This window comes from Dermacentor andersoni, chromosome 7 (assembly GCF_023375885.2).
Source record: "Dermacentor andersoni chromosome 7, qqDerAnde1_hic_scaffold, whole genome shotgun sequence".
Taxonomy (NCBI): domain Eukaryota; kingdom Metazoa; phylum Arthropoda; class Arachnida; order Ixodida; family Ixodidae; genus Dermacentor; species Dermacentor andersoni.
The window spans coordinates 13730353-13746447 of NC_092820.1; the positions used below are offsets into that span (position 1 = coordinate 13730353).

The 16095-nt window shown below is 47.3% G+C and overlaps 1 protein-coding gene across 3 annotated transcripts in view; it reads left to right on the forward strand.

Moving 5' to 3' along the window:
- Positions 1–16095, forward strand: part of LOC129386005 (chymotrypsinogen B-like) — a 717527-nt gene that overhangs the window by 128884 nt on the left and 572548 nt on the right. For all 3 annotated transcript variants that reach the window (XM_055073202.2, XM_055073201.2, XM_055073200.2), the window contains exon 3: positions 11762–11794. In XM_055073202.2, coding sequence (XP_054929177.1) covers positions 11762–11794 — 33 coding nt within the window. The remainder of the gene's footprint in view (positions 1–11761; positions 11795–16095) is intronic.

The following is a 16095-nucleotide window of genomic DNA, read 5'->3' on the forward strand; positions in this document are numbered from 1 at the left end:
GGATGGTCGTCCTGCTTATCCCGTGAACCCGCACCGTGCCCTTTACTTGTGCCAGCCTCAGGCGTGAACGAAGCCTATTTCAGCGATACGCCAGCCGCGATACCGACCTATTCGCTCGACGTTTCCTTCGGCCTCCCAGCCACATCGACACAGCCATCACCAGGAGAGGCTGATTTAAGCTGCCGACCCATCGACCTACACTTCAGTGGACACGGGAACAGCGCTTGTGGCACCACGCCTAATCGCCTTGTTTTCACTATGCATGTCTTGCTTTTTATCATCTTCGGATGGTCGTCCTGCTTATCCCGTGAACCCGCACCGTGCCCTTTACTTGTGCCAGCCTCAGGCATGAACGAAGCCTATTTCAGCGATACGCCAGCAGCGATACCGACCTATTCGCTCGACGTTTCCTTGGGCCTCCCAGCCACATCGACACAGCCATCACCAGGAGAGGCTGATTTAAGCCGCCGACCCATCGACCTACACTTCAGTGGACACGGGAACAGCGCTTGTGGCACCACGCCTAATTGCCTTGTTTTCACTATGCATGTCTTGCTTTTTATCATCTTCGGATGGTCGTCCTGCTTATCCCGTGAACCCGCACCGTGCCCTTTACTTGTGCCAGCCTCAGGCATGAACGAAGCCTATTTCAGCGATACGCCAGCCGCGATACCGACCTATTCGCTCGACGTTTCCTTCGGCCTCCCAGCCACATCGACACAGCCATCACCAGGAGAGGCTGATTTAAGCCGCCGACCCATCGACCTACACTTCAGTGGACACGGGAACAGCGCTTGTGGCACCACGCCTAATCGCCTTGTTTTCACTATGCATGTCTTGCTTTTTATCATCTTCGGATGGTCGTCCTGCTTATCCCGTGAACCCGCACCGTGCCCTTTACTTGTGCCAGCCTCAGGCATGAACGAAGCCTATTTCAGCGATACGCCAGCCGCGATACCGACCTATTCGCTCGACGTTTCCTTCGGCCTCCCAGCCACATCGACACAGCCATCACCAGGAGAGGCTGATTTAAGCCGCCGACCCATCGACCTACACTTCAGTGGACACGGGAACAGCGCTTGTGGCACCACGCCTAATCGCCTTGTTTTCACTATGCATGTCTTGCCTTTTATCATCTTCGGATGGTCGTCCTGCTTATCCCGTGAACCCGCACCGTGCCCTTTACTTGTGCCAGCCTCAGGCGTGAACGAAGCCTATTTCAGCGATACGCCAGCCGCGATACCGACCTATTCGCTCGACGTTTCCTTCGGCCTCCCAGCCACATCTACACAGCCATCACCAGGAGAGGCTGATTTAAGCTGCCGACCCATCGACCTACACTTTAGTGGACACGGGAACAGCGCTTGTGGCACCACGCCTAATCGCCTTGTTTTCACTATGCATGTCTTGCTTTTTATCATCTTCGGATGGTCGTCCTGCTTATCCCGTGAACCCGCACCGTGCCCTTTGCTTGTGCCAGCCTCAGGCATGAACGAAGCCTATTTCAGCGATACGCCAGCCGCGATACCGACCTATTCGCTCGACGGTTCCTTCGGCCTCCCAGCCACATCGACACAGCCATCACCAGGAGAGGCTGATTTAAGCCGCCGACCCATCGACCTACACTTCAGTGGACACGGGAACAGCGCTTGTGGCACCACGCCTAATCGCCTTGTTTTCACTATGCATGTCTTGCCTTTTATCATCTTCGGATGGTCGTCCTGCTTATCCCGTGAACCCGCACCGTGCCCTTTACTTGTGCCAGCCTCAGGCGTGAACGAAGCCTATTTCAGCGATACGCCAGCCGCGATACCGACCTATTCGCTCGACGTTTCCTTCGGCCTCCCAGCCACATCGACACAGCCATCACCAGGAGAGGCTGATTTAAGCTGCCGACCCATCGACCTACACTTCAGTGGACACGGGAACAGCGCTTGTGGCACCACGCCTAATCGCCTTGTTTTCACTATGCAGGTCTTGCTTTTTATCATCTTCGGATGGTCGTCCTGCTTATCCCGTGAACCCGCACCGTGCCATTTACTTGTGCCAGCCTCAGGTGTGAACGAAGCCTATTTCAGCGATACGCCAGCCGCGATACCGACCTATTCGCTCGACGTTTCCTTCGGCCTCCCAGCCACATCGACACAGCCATCACCAGGAGAGGCTGATTTAAGCTGCCGACCCATCGACCTACACTTCAGTGGACACGGGAACAGCGCTTGTGGCACCACGCCTAATCGCCTTGTTTTCACTATGCATGTCTTGCTTTTTATCATCTTCGGATGGTCGTCCTGCTTATCCCGTGAACCCGCACCGTGCCCTTTACTTGTGCCAGCCTCAGGCGTGAACGAAGCCTATTTCAGCGATACGCCAGCCGCGATACCGACCTATTCGCTCGACGTTTCCTTCGGCCTCCCAGCCACATCGACACAGCCATCACCAGGAGAGGCTGATTTAAGCTGCCGACCCATCGACCTACACTTCAGTGGACACGGGAACAGCGCTTGTGGCACCACGCCTAATCGCCTTGTTTTCACTATGCAGGTCTTGCTTTTTATCATCTTCGGATGGTCGTCCTGCTTATCCCGTGAACCCGCACCGTGCCCTTTACTTGTGCCAGCCTCTGGCGTGAACGAAGCCTATTTCAGCGATACGCCAGCCGCGATACCGACCTATTCGCTCGACGTTTCCTTCGGCCTCCCAGCCACATCGACACAGCCATCACCAGGAGAGGCTGATTTAAGCTGCCGACCCATCGACCTACACTTCAGTGGACACGGGAACAGCGCTTGTGGCACCACGCCTAATCGCCTTGTTTTCACTATGCATGTCTTGCTTTTTATCATCTTCGGATGGTCGTCCTGCTTATCCCGTGAACCCGCACCGTGCCCTTTACTTGTGCCAGCCTCAGGCGTGAACGAAGCCTATTTCAGCGATACGCCAGCCGCGATACCGACCTATTCGCTCGACGTTTCCTTCGGCCTCCCAGCCACATCGACACAGCCATCACCAGGAGAGGCTGATTTAAGCTGCCGACCCATCGACCTACACTTCAGTGGACACGGGAACAGCGCTTGTGGCACCACGCCTAATCGCCTTGTTTTCACTATGCATGTCTTGCTTTTTATCATCTTCGGATGGTCGTCCTGCTTATCCCGTGAACCCGCACCGTGCCCTTTACTTGTGCCAGCCTCAGGCGTGAACGAAGCCTATTTCAGCGATACGCCAGCCGCGATACCGACCTATTCGCTCGACGTTTCCTTCGGCCTCCCAGCCACATCGACACAGCCATCACCAGGAGAGGCTGATTTAAGCTGCCGACCCATCGACCTACACTTCAGTGGACACGGGAACAGCGCTTGTGGCACCACGCCTAATCGCCTTGTTTTCACTATGCATGTCTTGCTTTTTATCATCTTCGGATGGTCGTCCTGCTTATCCCGTGAACCCGCACCGTGCCCTTTACTTGTGCCAGCCTCAGGCGTGAACGAAGCCTATTTCAGCGATACGCCAGCCGCGATACCGACCTATTCGCTCGACGTTTCCTTCGGCCTCCCAGCCACATCGACACAGCCATCACCAGGAGAGGCTGATTTAAGCTGCCGACCCATCGACCTACACTTCAGTGGACACGGGAACAGCGCTTGTGGCACCACGCCTAATCGCCTTGTTTTCACTATGCAGGTCTTGCTTTTTATCATCTTCGGATGGTCGTCCTGCTTATCCCGTGAACCCGCACCGTGCCATTTACTTGTGCCAGCCTCAGGTGTGAACGAAGCCTATTTCAGCGATACGCCAGCCGCGATACCGACCTATTCGCTCGACGTTTCCTTCGGCCTCCCAGCCACATCGACACAGCCATCACCAGGAGAGGCTGATTTAAGCTGCCGACCCATCGACCTACACTTCAGTGGACACGGGAACAGCGCTTGTGGCACCACGCCTAATCGCCTTGTTTTCACTATGCATGTCTTGCTTTTTATCATCTTCGGATGGTCGTCCTGCTTATCCCGTGAACCCGCACCGTGCCCTTTACTTGTGCCAGCCTCAGGCGTGAACGAAGCCTATTTCAGCGATACGCCAGCCGCGATACCGACCTATTCGCTCGACGTTTCCTTCGGCCTCCCAGCCACATCGACACAGCCATCACCAGGAGAGGCTGATTTAAGCTGCCGACCCATCGACCTACACTTCAGTGGACACGGGAACAGCGCTTGTGGCACCACGCCTAATCGCCTTGTTTTCACTATGCAGGTCTTGCTTTTTATCATCTTCGGATGGTCGTCCTGCTTATCCCGTGAACCCGCACCGTGCCATTTACTTGTGCCAGCCTCAGGTGTGAACGAAGCCTATTTCAGCGATACGCCAGCCGCGATACCGACCTATTCGCTCGACGTTTCCTTCGGCCTCCCAGCCACATCGACACAGCCATCACCAGGAGAGGCTGATTTAAGCTGCCGACCCATCGACCTACACTTCAGTGGACGCGGGAACAGCGCTTGTGGCACCACGCCTAATCGCCTTGTTTTCACTATGCATGTCTTGCTTTTTATCATCTTCGGATGGTCGTCCTGCTTATCCCGTGAACCCGCACCGAGCCCTTTACTTGTGCCAGCCTCAGGCGTGAACGAAGCCTATTTCAGCGATACGCCAGCCGCGATACCGACCTATTCGCTCGACGTTTCCTTCGGCCTCCCAGCCACATCGACACAGCCATCACCAGGAGAGGCTGATTTAAGCTGCCGACCCATCGACCTACACTTCAGTGGACACGGGAACAGCGCTTGTGGCACCACGCCTAATCGCCTTGTTTTCACTATGCAGGTCTTGCTTTTTATCATCTTCGGATGGTCGTCCTGCTTATCCCGTGAACCCGCACCGTGCCCTTTACTTGTGCCAGCCTCTGGCGTGAACGAAGCCTATTTCAGCGATACGCCAGCCGCGATACCGACCTATTCGCTCGACGTTTCCTTCGGCCTCCCAGCCACATCGACACAGCCATCACCAGGAGAGGCTGATTTAAGCTGCCGACCCATCGACCTACACTTCAGTGGACACGGGAACAGCGCTTGTGGCACCACGCCTAATCGCCTTGTTTTCACTATGCATGTCTTGCTTTTTATCATCTTCGGATGGTCGTCCTGCTTATCCCGTGAACCCGCACCGTGCCCTTTACTTGTGCCAGCCTCAGGCGTGAACGAAGCCTATTTCAGCGATACGCCAGCCGCGATACCGACCTATTCGCTCGACTTTTCCTTCGGCCTCCCAGCCACATCGACACAGCCATCACCAGGAGAGGCTGATTTAAGCTGCCGACCCATCGACCTACACTTCAGTGGACACGGGAACAGCGCTTGTGGCACCACGCCTAATCGCCTTGTTTTCACTATGCATGTCTTGCTTTTTATCATCTTCGGATGGTCGTCCTGCTTATCCCGTGAACCCGCACCGTGCCCTTTACTTGTGCCAGCCTCAGGCGTGAACGAAGCCTATTTCAGCGATACGCCAGCCGCGATACCGACCTATTCGCTCGACGTTTCCTTCGGCCTCCCAGCCACATCGACACAGCCATCACCAGGAGAGGCTGATTTAAGCTGCCGACCCATCGACCTACACTTCAGTGGACACGGGAACAGCGCTTGTGGCACCACGCCTAATCGCCTTGTTTTCACTATGCATGTCTTGCTTTTTATCATCTTCGGATGGTCGTCCTGCTTATCCCGTGAACCCGCACCGTGCCCTTTACTTGTGCCAGCCTCAGGCGTGAACGAAGCCTATTTCAGCGATACGCCAGCCGCGATACCGACCTATTCGCTCGACGTTTCCTTCGGCCTCCCAGCCACATCGACACAGCCATCACCAGGAGAGGCTGATTTAAGCCGCCGACCCATCGACCTACACTTCAGTGGACACGGGAACAGCGCTTGTGGCACCACGCCTAATCGCCTTGTTTTCACTATGCAGGTGCGTATAATTGCCTCTCTTCATGCTAAAAAATCTGATAACCGCTACCTGGTACTGTTCCCGTGTCCACAAGTGTTATTTGACACAGTGTACGAATGTTTTTCTTTTATCCTACTGTTATTACGTTCGGGGGATGTCGAGACTAACCCTGGACCTAACACACGTTCTGAATCTCTGCTTGATATTGAATTGCTTCCTTCTGATCCTTCAGAACAAATGAACGTTTTATTCAAGCTGCTTAAGGATCTGCACACTCGATCGCTTCAAAATTCCAAAACACAAGCCGAACTAGCTGCTGACGTAAAGTCAATCAAAAATGGCCAGAAAAACATTGAAACAAAAATTACTGTTCTCCGAAATCGCTTAGATTTACTTGAAGAAAAATTTAAAAACGTCGACCAAGTAACCAAAGCAATCTCAGAAGTAAATGACAAGGTAAACAGTACGACCTGTCGCTTGGAAGCGCTTGACTTACACCTCGTTGACATTGAAGACAGATCGCGCCGTGATAACCTAATATTTCGCGGTATCCCTGACACAAAAGAATCGTGGCAAGAAACCGAGACCAAGCTAATATCAACGATTAAATCATTCTTCGATACATTTCCTGATGACGCCCTCCATCGCGCACATCGCCTCGGCCCTTTCGATCCTAACAAGTGTCGCCCCATAGTTGCAAAGTTTTCACATTCGAAAACCCGTGAGAAAGTGTTCGCGCTGCGCGATCAATTCAAACAAAATAACCTTACTATTAGTGAAGACTTCTCGGTTCCCACCCGCGTTGCTCGCAAAAAGTTAATCGAGTTCGGTACCAGTCACCCCGGTTCCCCCAACTTTAAACTCCGCTACAATAAATTGTTTCTGAACAATAAATGTTATATTTACGACGCATCTACCGATAGCGTCCGTGAAAGAGCGCAGAGTGCATCTGGCACATTACAGAATCATTCGGTTCCACTACGTGCGTTACAATAGGGAAGCGTAAGGGGTAGTGGCCTAACATCACAAAAAGCTTTACCTTACTTGCCTATTCTTTTTACAAATATAAGAAGTCTTGTGAATAAATTTCATTCTTTATCTTCGGCAATCGACACGTGCGATGCAAAAATTATTGCCTTGACAGAAACTTGGCTTCCTGCACATGTGCGCGATTATGATACTTTCTGTGGCGCCGGCAATTTCGCTGTCTACCACTGTGACCGATCTGCACGTCGAGGAGGAGGCGTCCTTCTCGCAATTTCTAAAGATATTCCATCAGTTCATATAAATATTAACACTGCACTTGAAACCACGTGGGCTTGCCTAACTCTCGGTCACACAAAGATAATCCTCGGCGTTTGCTACCGATCACCCTCGTCATCTGCCACTTTCACTGAACAGCTACACGATGCTATTAATCTAATTTTTTCCCGTTTTCCTACAACACCGTTATTCTTACTCGGCGATTTTAATTTTCCAAATTTAATATGGAATACGCATCCACCCACCGTAAAGCCTTTTTCCGTTCAGGCTAAAGATTTCTGTGAACTGTGTTCCCTATTTTCATTTTCCCAACTTGTGACTCAGCCTACCAGATCATCAATCAGAACCGCTAATACGCTTGATTTAATCCTAACTAATCGACCAGAACTTGCTTCCTCTATAACATACCTACCTGGTATTAGCGACCATACCTTACTGACATTCGGTTTAAAAGTCTGCTATCCCAAAAGGACAAAAATTAAGAAAGTAATACGCGATTACAAGAAAGCCAACTTTGAAGCCATTAACAATGAACTATCGTCATTTATTCAAACATTTTTTGTTGATTTTGAGAACCGTACGGTCCAGGCAAATTGGGATATATTTGTAGACCAAGTACGCCTATTAACTGAAAAGTTCATTCCTAATCGCATCATCACTTCTAATCCTCAATCCCCTTGGTATAACTCTTATATAAAGCGCCTATCTAACAGAAGAAAACGTCTCTATCGCTCAGCTAAATCATCTGCAAGTAAAAGAACTTGGAAAACCTATAACGTTGCCAATCATCTATACTTAACTGCGCTAAAAAATGCTAAAGACCATTACTTATCCCATACATTACCTGACATGCTTACGACAGATATCCGAAAGTTTTGGCGCGTCATTAACCCATCTTCTGATAGCTCGATCACCTTGAAAGACGAGTCTGGTGAAGTTATTCCAAATGAAGCTTGCGCAAACATTCTCTGTGAATCATTTGCAAATAATTTTTCCACTTCATCGCACATTGATCTACCACACACAGAGCACTACAACTATCTCATTATGCAACCCATAGCTCTTGACTTTGCAGGTATTGCTAGGCTGATTGATGATTTGCCTTTAAACTCAGCTCCCGGTTATGATACCATTAATAGTAAATTTTTGAAAAACACTAACACATACTGTTCTGTAATACTTGCTAATATTTTCCAGCAATCAATAAACACTTGTACTCTGCCTGCTCAATGGAAAATAGGGAAGGTGGTTCCGTTGCATAAGTCTGGTAACAAAAACTCACCCCTGAATTACCGCCCGATTTCGCTTACCAGCACCTGTTGCAAACTTCTTGAACATGTTATATTTACTAATCTCGTTAACTTTCTTGACTCGAACACATTTTTTACCTCTGCTCAACATGGTTTTCGCAAAACATTCTCATGTGAAACCCAACTAATATCTTTCACTCATAGATTACACTGTATTTTAGACCGCGCCTCCTGTGCCGACTGTATATTTTTAGACTTTAGCAAAGCATTCGACAAGGTTTGCCACAAACTGCTCCTATTCAAGCTGAGTCTTTTAAACCTTGACAGTAACCTGCTGAAATGGATTGAGTGTTTTCTTACTAACCGTCATCAATTTGTTACTGCGAATAATTATGATTCATCATTGACTGAGGTTCGTTCTGGTGTGCCTCAGGGATCAGTACTAGGGCCCCTACTTTTCCTGATTTATATTAATGACCTACCTTCTTCATTGACATCTCATATTCACTTGTTTGCTGACGATTGTGTGATATATCGTGAAATAATTACTAACGACGACACTAATGCTCTTCAGTCTGACTTGGACTATGTGATTGATTGGTGTAACACTTGGCTCATGGAACTTAATATTAATAAATGTAAAGTTATGCGCGTGCAGAGGGACACCAGTACTCTTCCTACTTACTATCTAGATAATATTCCTCTAGAACCCATTAACTCATACAAATACTTAGGAGTTCATATAACAGCAAAACTAACCTGGAACATTCACACTCAGTACATAAGTAAAGCTAATAGCATGCTCGGTTACTTACGCCACAAGTTTTCCAAAGCTCCATCATCCTTAAAATTACTACTTTACCAGTCATTAGTGCGTCCTAAATTAGAATACGCTGCAGCTGTGTGGGACCCATACCATGAAAACCTCATATCTTCACTCGAGCTCGTCCAAAATAACTCAGTCCGATTCATATTTTCAAATTATAACCGTACCGCTAGCGTAACATCAATGAAAGACAATCTATCTCTTCCATCACTTGCATCTCGTAGAACAATAGCACGTTTGACACTGTTTCACAAATTTTATTACCATTCCTCCCTTCACAGTAACTTCATTTCTCAACCTCATTACCTATCGAGCCGCATCGATCTTCACCATAAGGTAAGACTTCAAACAGGCAACACCAACACTTTCAGTCAATCTTTCTTTCCCAGATCATCACGGCAGTGGAGCCACCTTCCCTGTGAAATTGTATCTATTGTCGACAACAAACTGTTTCGTAAGGCTTTAGCTAACATTGTATAATTAGGAATTATTAACATGTTATTTCATTTACTTGCCGTACTTACAAGCGACTAAGGACGACACTGGTTAACATTGTAATAACAGGAATTATCAAGATGCTACTTTTTTTACATTGTCTGTCGTACTTACAAATTTTGGGCAAGATATTACATAGTATTGTATAATTAGTAATTACTAACACACTGTATTGTTTATTTTCCGTACTTTATTGTTATACTTCCCGTTTTCCCACTCCCCTCTGTAATGCCTTCGGGCCTTGAGGGTACCATAAATAAATAAATAAATAAATAAATAATTATGTGCCCGGGCGGACATCATTGGAAAGGAAAAGGAATGCGATAAATATTTCAAATAAAGTAATTACAATAAATAACAAGCTTTACGGCACAAATTCGTATTGTAAACTTGACGGGAATTGTCAGAAAAGTCCAGTTCCATGTTTCAGCATTTCAAAACAGGCATGTAAGCCGGAATGGTTGGCCTCAAATAATTTGTTGCATTTACCTTATTACGCACGCACCACAGCGAAGCGGGGCTCGCAGTTTCGAGGGTGGCGGAAGACTAAGCTCGGCCGTGGGGCCCCGCCTCTGCGGCCGGAGCGGCTGTGCACCCGATCGGGAGTAATCGTGTGGATACGCGATATGTGCCAGAAAAAGGAGCCCCCGCCGGTGGTTGTTTTTTTCGCCAAGACGAGAACGCGACCGCGGCTAGTATGGTGATCATAAAGCTCCCAGTTTTCTGCCGCAGCCCTGCGTTCTTGATTTAGGCGCCGGTGGTAATTCTTGCGTTGGCGGATTCTTTCCGTGAACTATCTAGCCTTGCCAGCATACAACATGATGCATTCAGGGCATGTATTATCTTGTGCACGATGCCTTTTCGGCAGCGCCTGCACGTCCGTCAAAGCGTTCAAAACAAGCACCGCTATGCCTCCCGCCATCTCCCGTCTGAAGAAGGAGCTCTGAAACGTTGAACTTTTAGAATAAAGTGTAGTTCGAGTTTTTTTCTCTTGAATTCAGTTGTCGTCGACCAGGCAGGTATCTGCCCAATTTATACGTTTGATTCTATACGGCGAGGTTTTGACCAAGAGACCATGCAGTACGCTAAAGGTTTCATTATATAAAACCTTCGAAGGTATAACTGTATTCAAGTGCCACTTGCAGCTCTACCAATAGTGCAAGGAGAATGTCACCCCCCCCCCCCCCCAGTATGCGTCTGAAACGTAAAGTTTTTTCATCGGAAGACCTGCAGATAATCTCTAAAATTGAGCAATGCTTCCATAAGACATTGCGTAAGACACTTGCATAAGACACTTGCGTCTTAAAAGGGGGTGGGAGCTTATAGCAGGCCTATCACGATAGATACAGTACCGCCTTGTGCAGAAGCAGTGACGGTGTGATCTCCTGCGGCAGGTGTTAGCTGAGCTAGGTAGGTCGCTGTGTAAAAGACCAACTGAAGGAATAGCCGAGTTGTTTAAAGGGCGCCAATCTCAATACGCAGCAATTAGATATGTGGCAATCTCGCTGTGGATTGTAAGTGCAAATATCAACCAGATTTAGACAGGTACAAGATTGGGACAAAGTACTGTGAAGAAAGTGCCCGAGTTGAGGCCTTTATGACAAACAAAAAAAGAACGTGTGCCAGCACGTCGTCACTCATATTGCATTTGTCATGATAGGAGAGCAGTAGATTGTCAAACCCCTTTATTCTTCTTTGTTCCTTTTTGCGTGTACAAAAAGTTCAGTACACGCAGCAATGAATTCATAGGGTTGCTAGCCAGCGCTATATGTATACTTGGTCAGAGCACTGGGCCTTTATAATTTCAAGTAATATATATTTGTGCGCCCAAAAAAGCTACGGCTTCAATGATAGTGGCATTCATGAAATGGAAATGCAGAGGCGGGTATGTGCACCGGCATTTAAGAAAAAAACATGAGGAGTTACATTCAGTATACTCTTTCTCGTGAAAATTGCACAAAATAATTATGTTGCTTTCTTTCAGCGAAATTTCACGCTCAACGAACCTTCACCGATGGTGAGTTCAGTCGCATGGCAAGCTCTCCTGTTTCTTCTTGTGTGTTTTTATCTGCATTGTTTCCTTCGCTTAGTTTCGACAATCGAAACAAAGCTCATGCAATACCAACTAGCCCAAGTTGCCATTTACCTATGGGTACTATAAGGTAAAACAAGGCTCTATAACGTAAAGCTATTCAAAACTTTTCTATTCCAATTCTGCAGCCAGGCCACCGCGATTGGCCAAACTTTTTTGGACGACCCCCACTTCGCCTTTCTATCACGCGACGTTACGAAAACCGCGATAGCTCCCCATCTGATAAGACGTGTACACACTGATTATGCATATTTCACCGAACAAAAGAAAAACACTTATTTCTCATTCGACGCTTTTCGCCATTAGCTCTCGTCTATTGGTCAAAAGTTTTCGGGCTGCACTCACTTCACCTGCCTGTCACGCGACGTCACAAAACCGCGCAACCTCACCACGTCAAGGTGACGTGTACGCGTTAAAGATGCATTAATATGCCGAACAAAACTGAATTTTCTTCTGAATAGCCGCAGGCTGCCCCGTTCCGAAAGGAATAAAAGATGGCTGCCGCCGGTCACTCAGGCGCTGGCTACTTGCCACCTGCCGGAGAGCTTGGGTTTATTTGCGTATAATAAAGCTTTATGCGTGACCGTGTAACGTTTTCTAGCACTGTTGGCACGTTTACGACCTCGTTCTGCCAACTCTTCTTTGCTGAGGATCCGTTTTAGCATCATTCTTAAACTTCCGTTGCATGCCGCTACGATTTTCGACGAGTCATTGCTAGCTAAGTAAGGGAAAACGGACCAGTCGCAGACGCCGGCACCACCTTCTTCATCCGGTTATCGATTTTCAGCGCACTGGCTCGGCCGCATCGAATCCCTCCGCACTTGAGCGTGATCCTCGCCTCTTGTCAACCGATTAGATAAAACAACCCGCATCAGTGTAGGCGATGTTATTCGTTTTTTCAAGCAAACAAAAGTGACCTCCTGGGAATGAGAAGAGTGATTGATTGGTCTGTTCAGACACACCTGCGGGTTACCGCTCGATGCTTGCATCTGCGGTTACGCAAGTTATACGCCAGGAGATTGGAATAAAAACATATTCGAATAGTTTTCTGTTATAGGGCCCCTATTCCAATCTGTTTTTCTTCCAATCTCCTGACGGCAAATTTAGGTAACCACCGATGCAAGCTTCGGGTGGTGCCCCAGAGCGTTATCTGAACAGCCGAATCAAACGCTCTCCTGGTTTATAGAAAGTCACTTTCTTCGCTTAAAAACGAATAACATTGACTAATTTGAGCATTTTTTTCTAATCTAAATAGCTTAGAAGAAGCGAGGAGCACGCTCACATGGAGAGTGTTGGAAGGAGCCGAGACAGTGCAGTGAGAATAGATAACCGGGTGAGGTGCCGCCGTCTGCTATTGGTCCACTTCCCCTCACACAGCTTGCGGTGGCTAGTCGAACATCGCGGTGGCGCGCAACGAAAGGTAAAAAAATGGAGCTAAAACGTATCCTCAGCAAAGCATAATTGGCATAGCGATGACGCATACGTGCCGAAAAGCGTCGATAATGTTATACGGCCGTGCAAAACAGTTTTATTGTACGCAAACAAATCTATGCTCTCCGGGAGGTGCCGCCAGTGAGTGCCTGAGCGATGGGTGGACAGCCATCTTCTAGTCCTTTTGCAACAGGACAATTTCCAGCTATTCGGAAAAAAATTCAGTTTTGTGCGGCATATTATTGCATGTTCACCGCGTACACGTCAGTTTGACGCGGGGAGTTTTCGCCGTTTTCTGACGTCGACTGACCGACACACGAAGTGAGCGCCACCCAAAAACTATTGACCAATAGCAGAGCGCTAACGGCCAAAAAAAGCGTAGAATGAGAAATGGCAATTCTTCTTTTGTTCTGCCTAATCACACATAGTCAATGTGTAGACTTTGTATCAGATGGGGAGCTATCGTGGTTTTGGTGGCGTCGCGTGACAGACAGACAGGCGAAGCGCAGTTGACCCGAAAATGTTTTGACCAATCATGGGGGGCTGATTGCAGAATTGTAATAGAAAATTTTGGAAGGCCTTTACGTTGTAGTACCGTATATTGCGGACGCGGCTGTTCAACGTGTCAAATTTGTATTTGGAGGCTGGAATGAAAGGCGCCTGGTACAGAAACTAAACGAAGTCTTTATTCTTATGTTTAAGGGTAACCGTTCTGTCTGAAGACAGTAATGTGGAGAACAGAAATGCCAGCTTAAAAACTGTTCGTCCCTGCGAAAAATTACATCAAATACGCATTCTTGTGCGAAATTTTGTAGATATGTGCCCAAGCATTTAAAGCTGCAGTGTCAAAACACTGCAGAAGGTTAGGATAAAGAGTATTACTATTGAGCACGAAAAATTCTTCATCATGGAATGCAAAAGTGTTTGTTATATACGGCGGATATTAGGATGGCTTATTACCCTTAATTCCAGCAATCTCACTCGAACATCAGTTATTGCGCTGTTTGCACCACAATGCAACATTCGCAGAAAGAAACTGCTAAAAAACTCTAAAAGCCACACATTGCTCGTTACGTCTGGTAAAACTGCGGCGCGCGCAATGGGCGACGGACACGGGTCGTTCACACATACTGGTGCCGACTCGCGAATCGCTTTACTTAAAAAGTATTATTGTACATATTCATCATTTGTACCCAATGAGAAGGATTTGGCTTTTTTCAATGCCTGTTTCTTTTGATAGTTCTGAACATGGTAATTGTTAGCCGGCGCATATATGACTGCGACGTACACTCTAAAGTTTACAGCCTTTGGGGCTTATCTTGTTCCACAACAGTAATCGTTATCTGCCTTGCTTGCGTTTCCTTTGTTTAATACTCTGCGCTCGCTACTTTCCTGTCGAGTATGCTATGTCGCGCTGATAACGGGTATGCCGTTCGCGACCTGGAAGTACCGGCTCGCTGTGTCAAAGAAAGCAAATGCGGGCGAGATAGATGACAATTTCACTACATTAGGAGTCTATGTCGTTCGCCGGAAGATACATCCTTTCCTGAAATAAACTGAGTTGAGGGTTGGTACTTTTTGTAGGCTACCTGTGTTCGTCGACTTCATTGCGCACTGCAGTTTTACAATGATCAGTAGCAAAAAAAAATTGCAACAAGAAACACTGACTTTGAAATGGCCTATTCATCAACTATTGAAGACTATGCGCTACGATGCGCTGGCAATAGACGAACATCAACACATCTACATGATTATCGTCGGTGTATGGAATATTGTTTACAATGCTGCTCAAAATATGCTCAGCTATAGGTTAAAAATTTTCAGACTGTGAAATAACTTGCTGACTGAATGAATGATTTTCTCAGTGATTGCAAGTAGATTGCTTGCGTGTACCAGCTTGTTTTACAATGTTACGTTATGCTTCAATCACATAAGTTCTTGCTTTGTCAGGAAGAGGCCCACAGTATGTACAAATAAAATTAACAGTGCAGATGTAACGCACAGGTTTAAATATATGTGAAGTACAACTTTATTAAACTGGTGATTGAAATGCTTCAGAACTAACGTCGGGGCGTGCTAGTTTGTTAACTTATATCCTCTACAAGGATTAACACCTTCGAATGATTTTGTTTAGCAATCACACAATTTTATTCTTTAAAGTTCGATTAACAGCGCGAGGACACTGAAGAGGGAGACAACAGAGCACTGTCCTTCTTCCCCTCTGGTGTCCCCGCGCTGTTAAACGAACTTTAAAGCATGTGTTACCCACAAGCCCAATCTTACAACCTTAACAATTTTATTGTCACACAATATTTATGTTTAGAAAGTGCGTCGTTGCGAAGATAAGCCTAAACCGAAAATCCAATTCAGGTGGATGCATAGAATGAGACGCATACAAAGTCATGTCCCAAAGAAGGCGATGTATGTGCTTGTTGAGGTAATAATGGTGGTGACAGGTGTATGCCCAGGAGAGTAGGACGCGAATCAAGCAATATTTAGAAATTGTGAACCTCTTGGTATCACCGCGGGACATGCCCATTCTGGAGGAGTGGCCAAAAGCGAGCACATTTTCTGTGGCACATAGCAAATGGCTAAAAGAAAATAAAGTAAGTAAATCCGTGAGATGTATTTAGCCATTAGGTTAACAAATAGGTGTGCTTTACAGATATTTGTGACCTGACTGAACATGCTCTGGTTTTATGTACAAATCGTAATGGCACATGCTTATTCTGGAGGACTCACCAAGAAGGGGCACATGCATAGTGGCATGTGCATGTGCATGTGCCAAAAAAAAG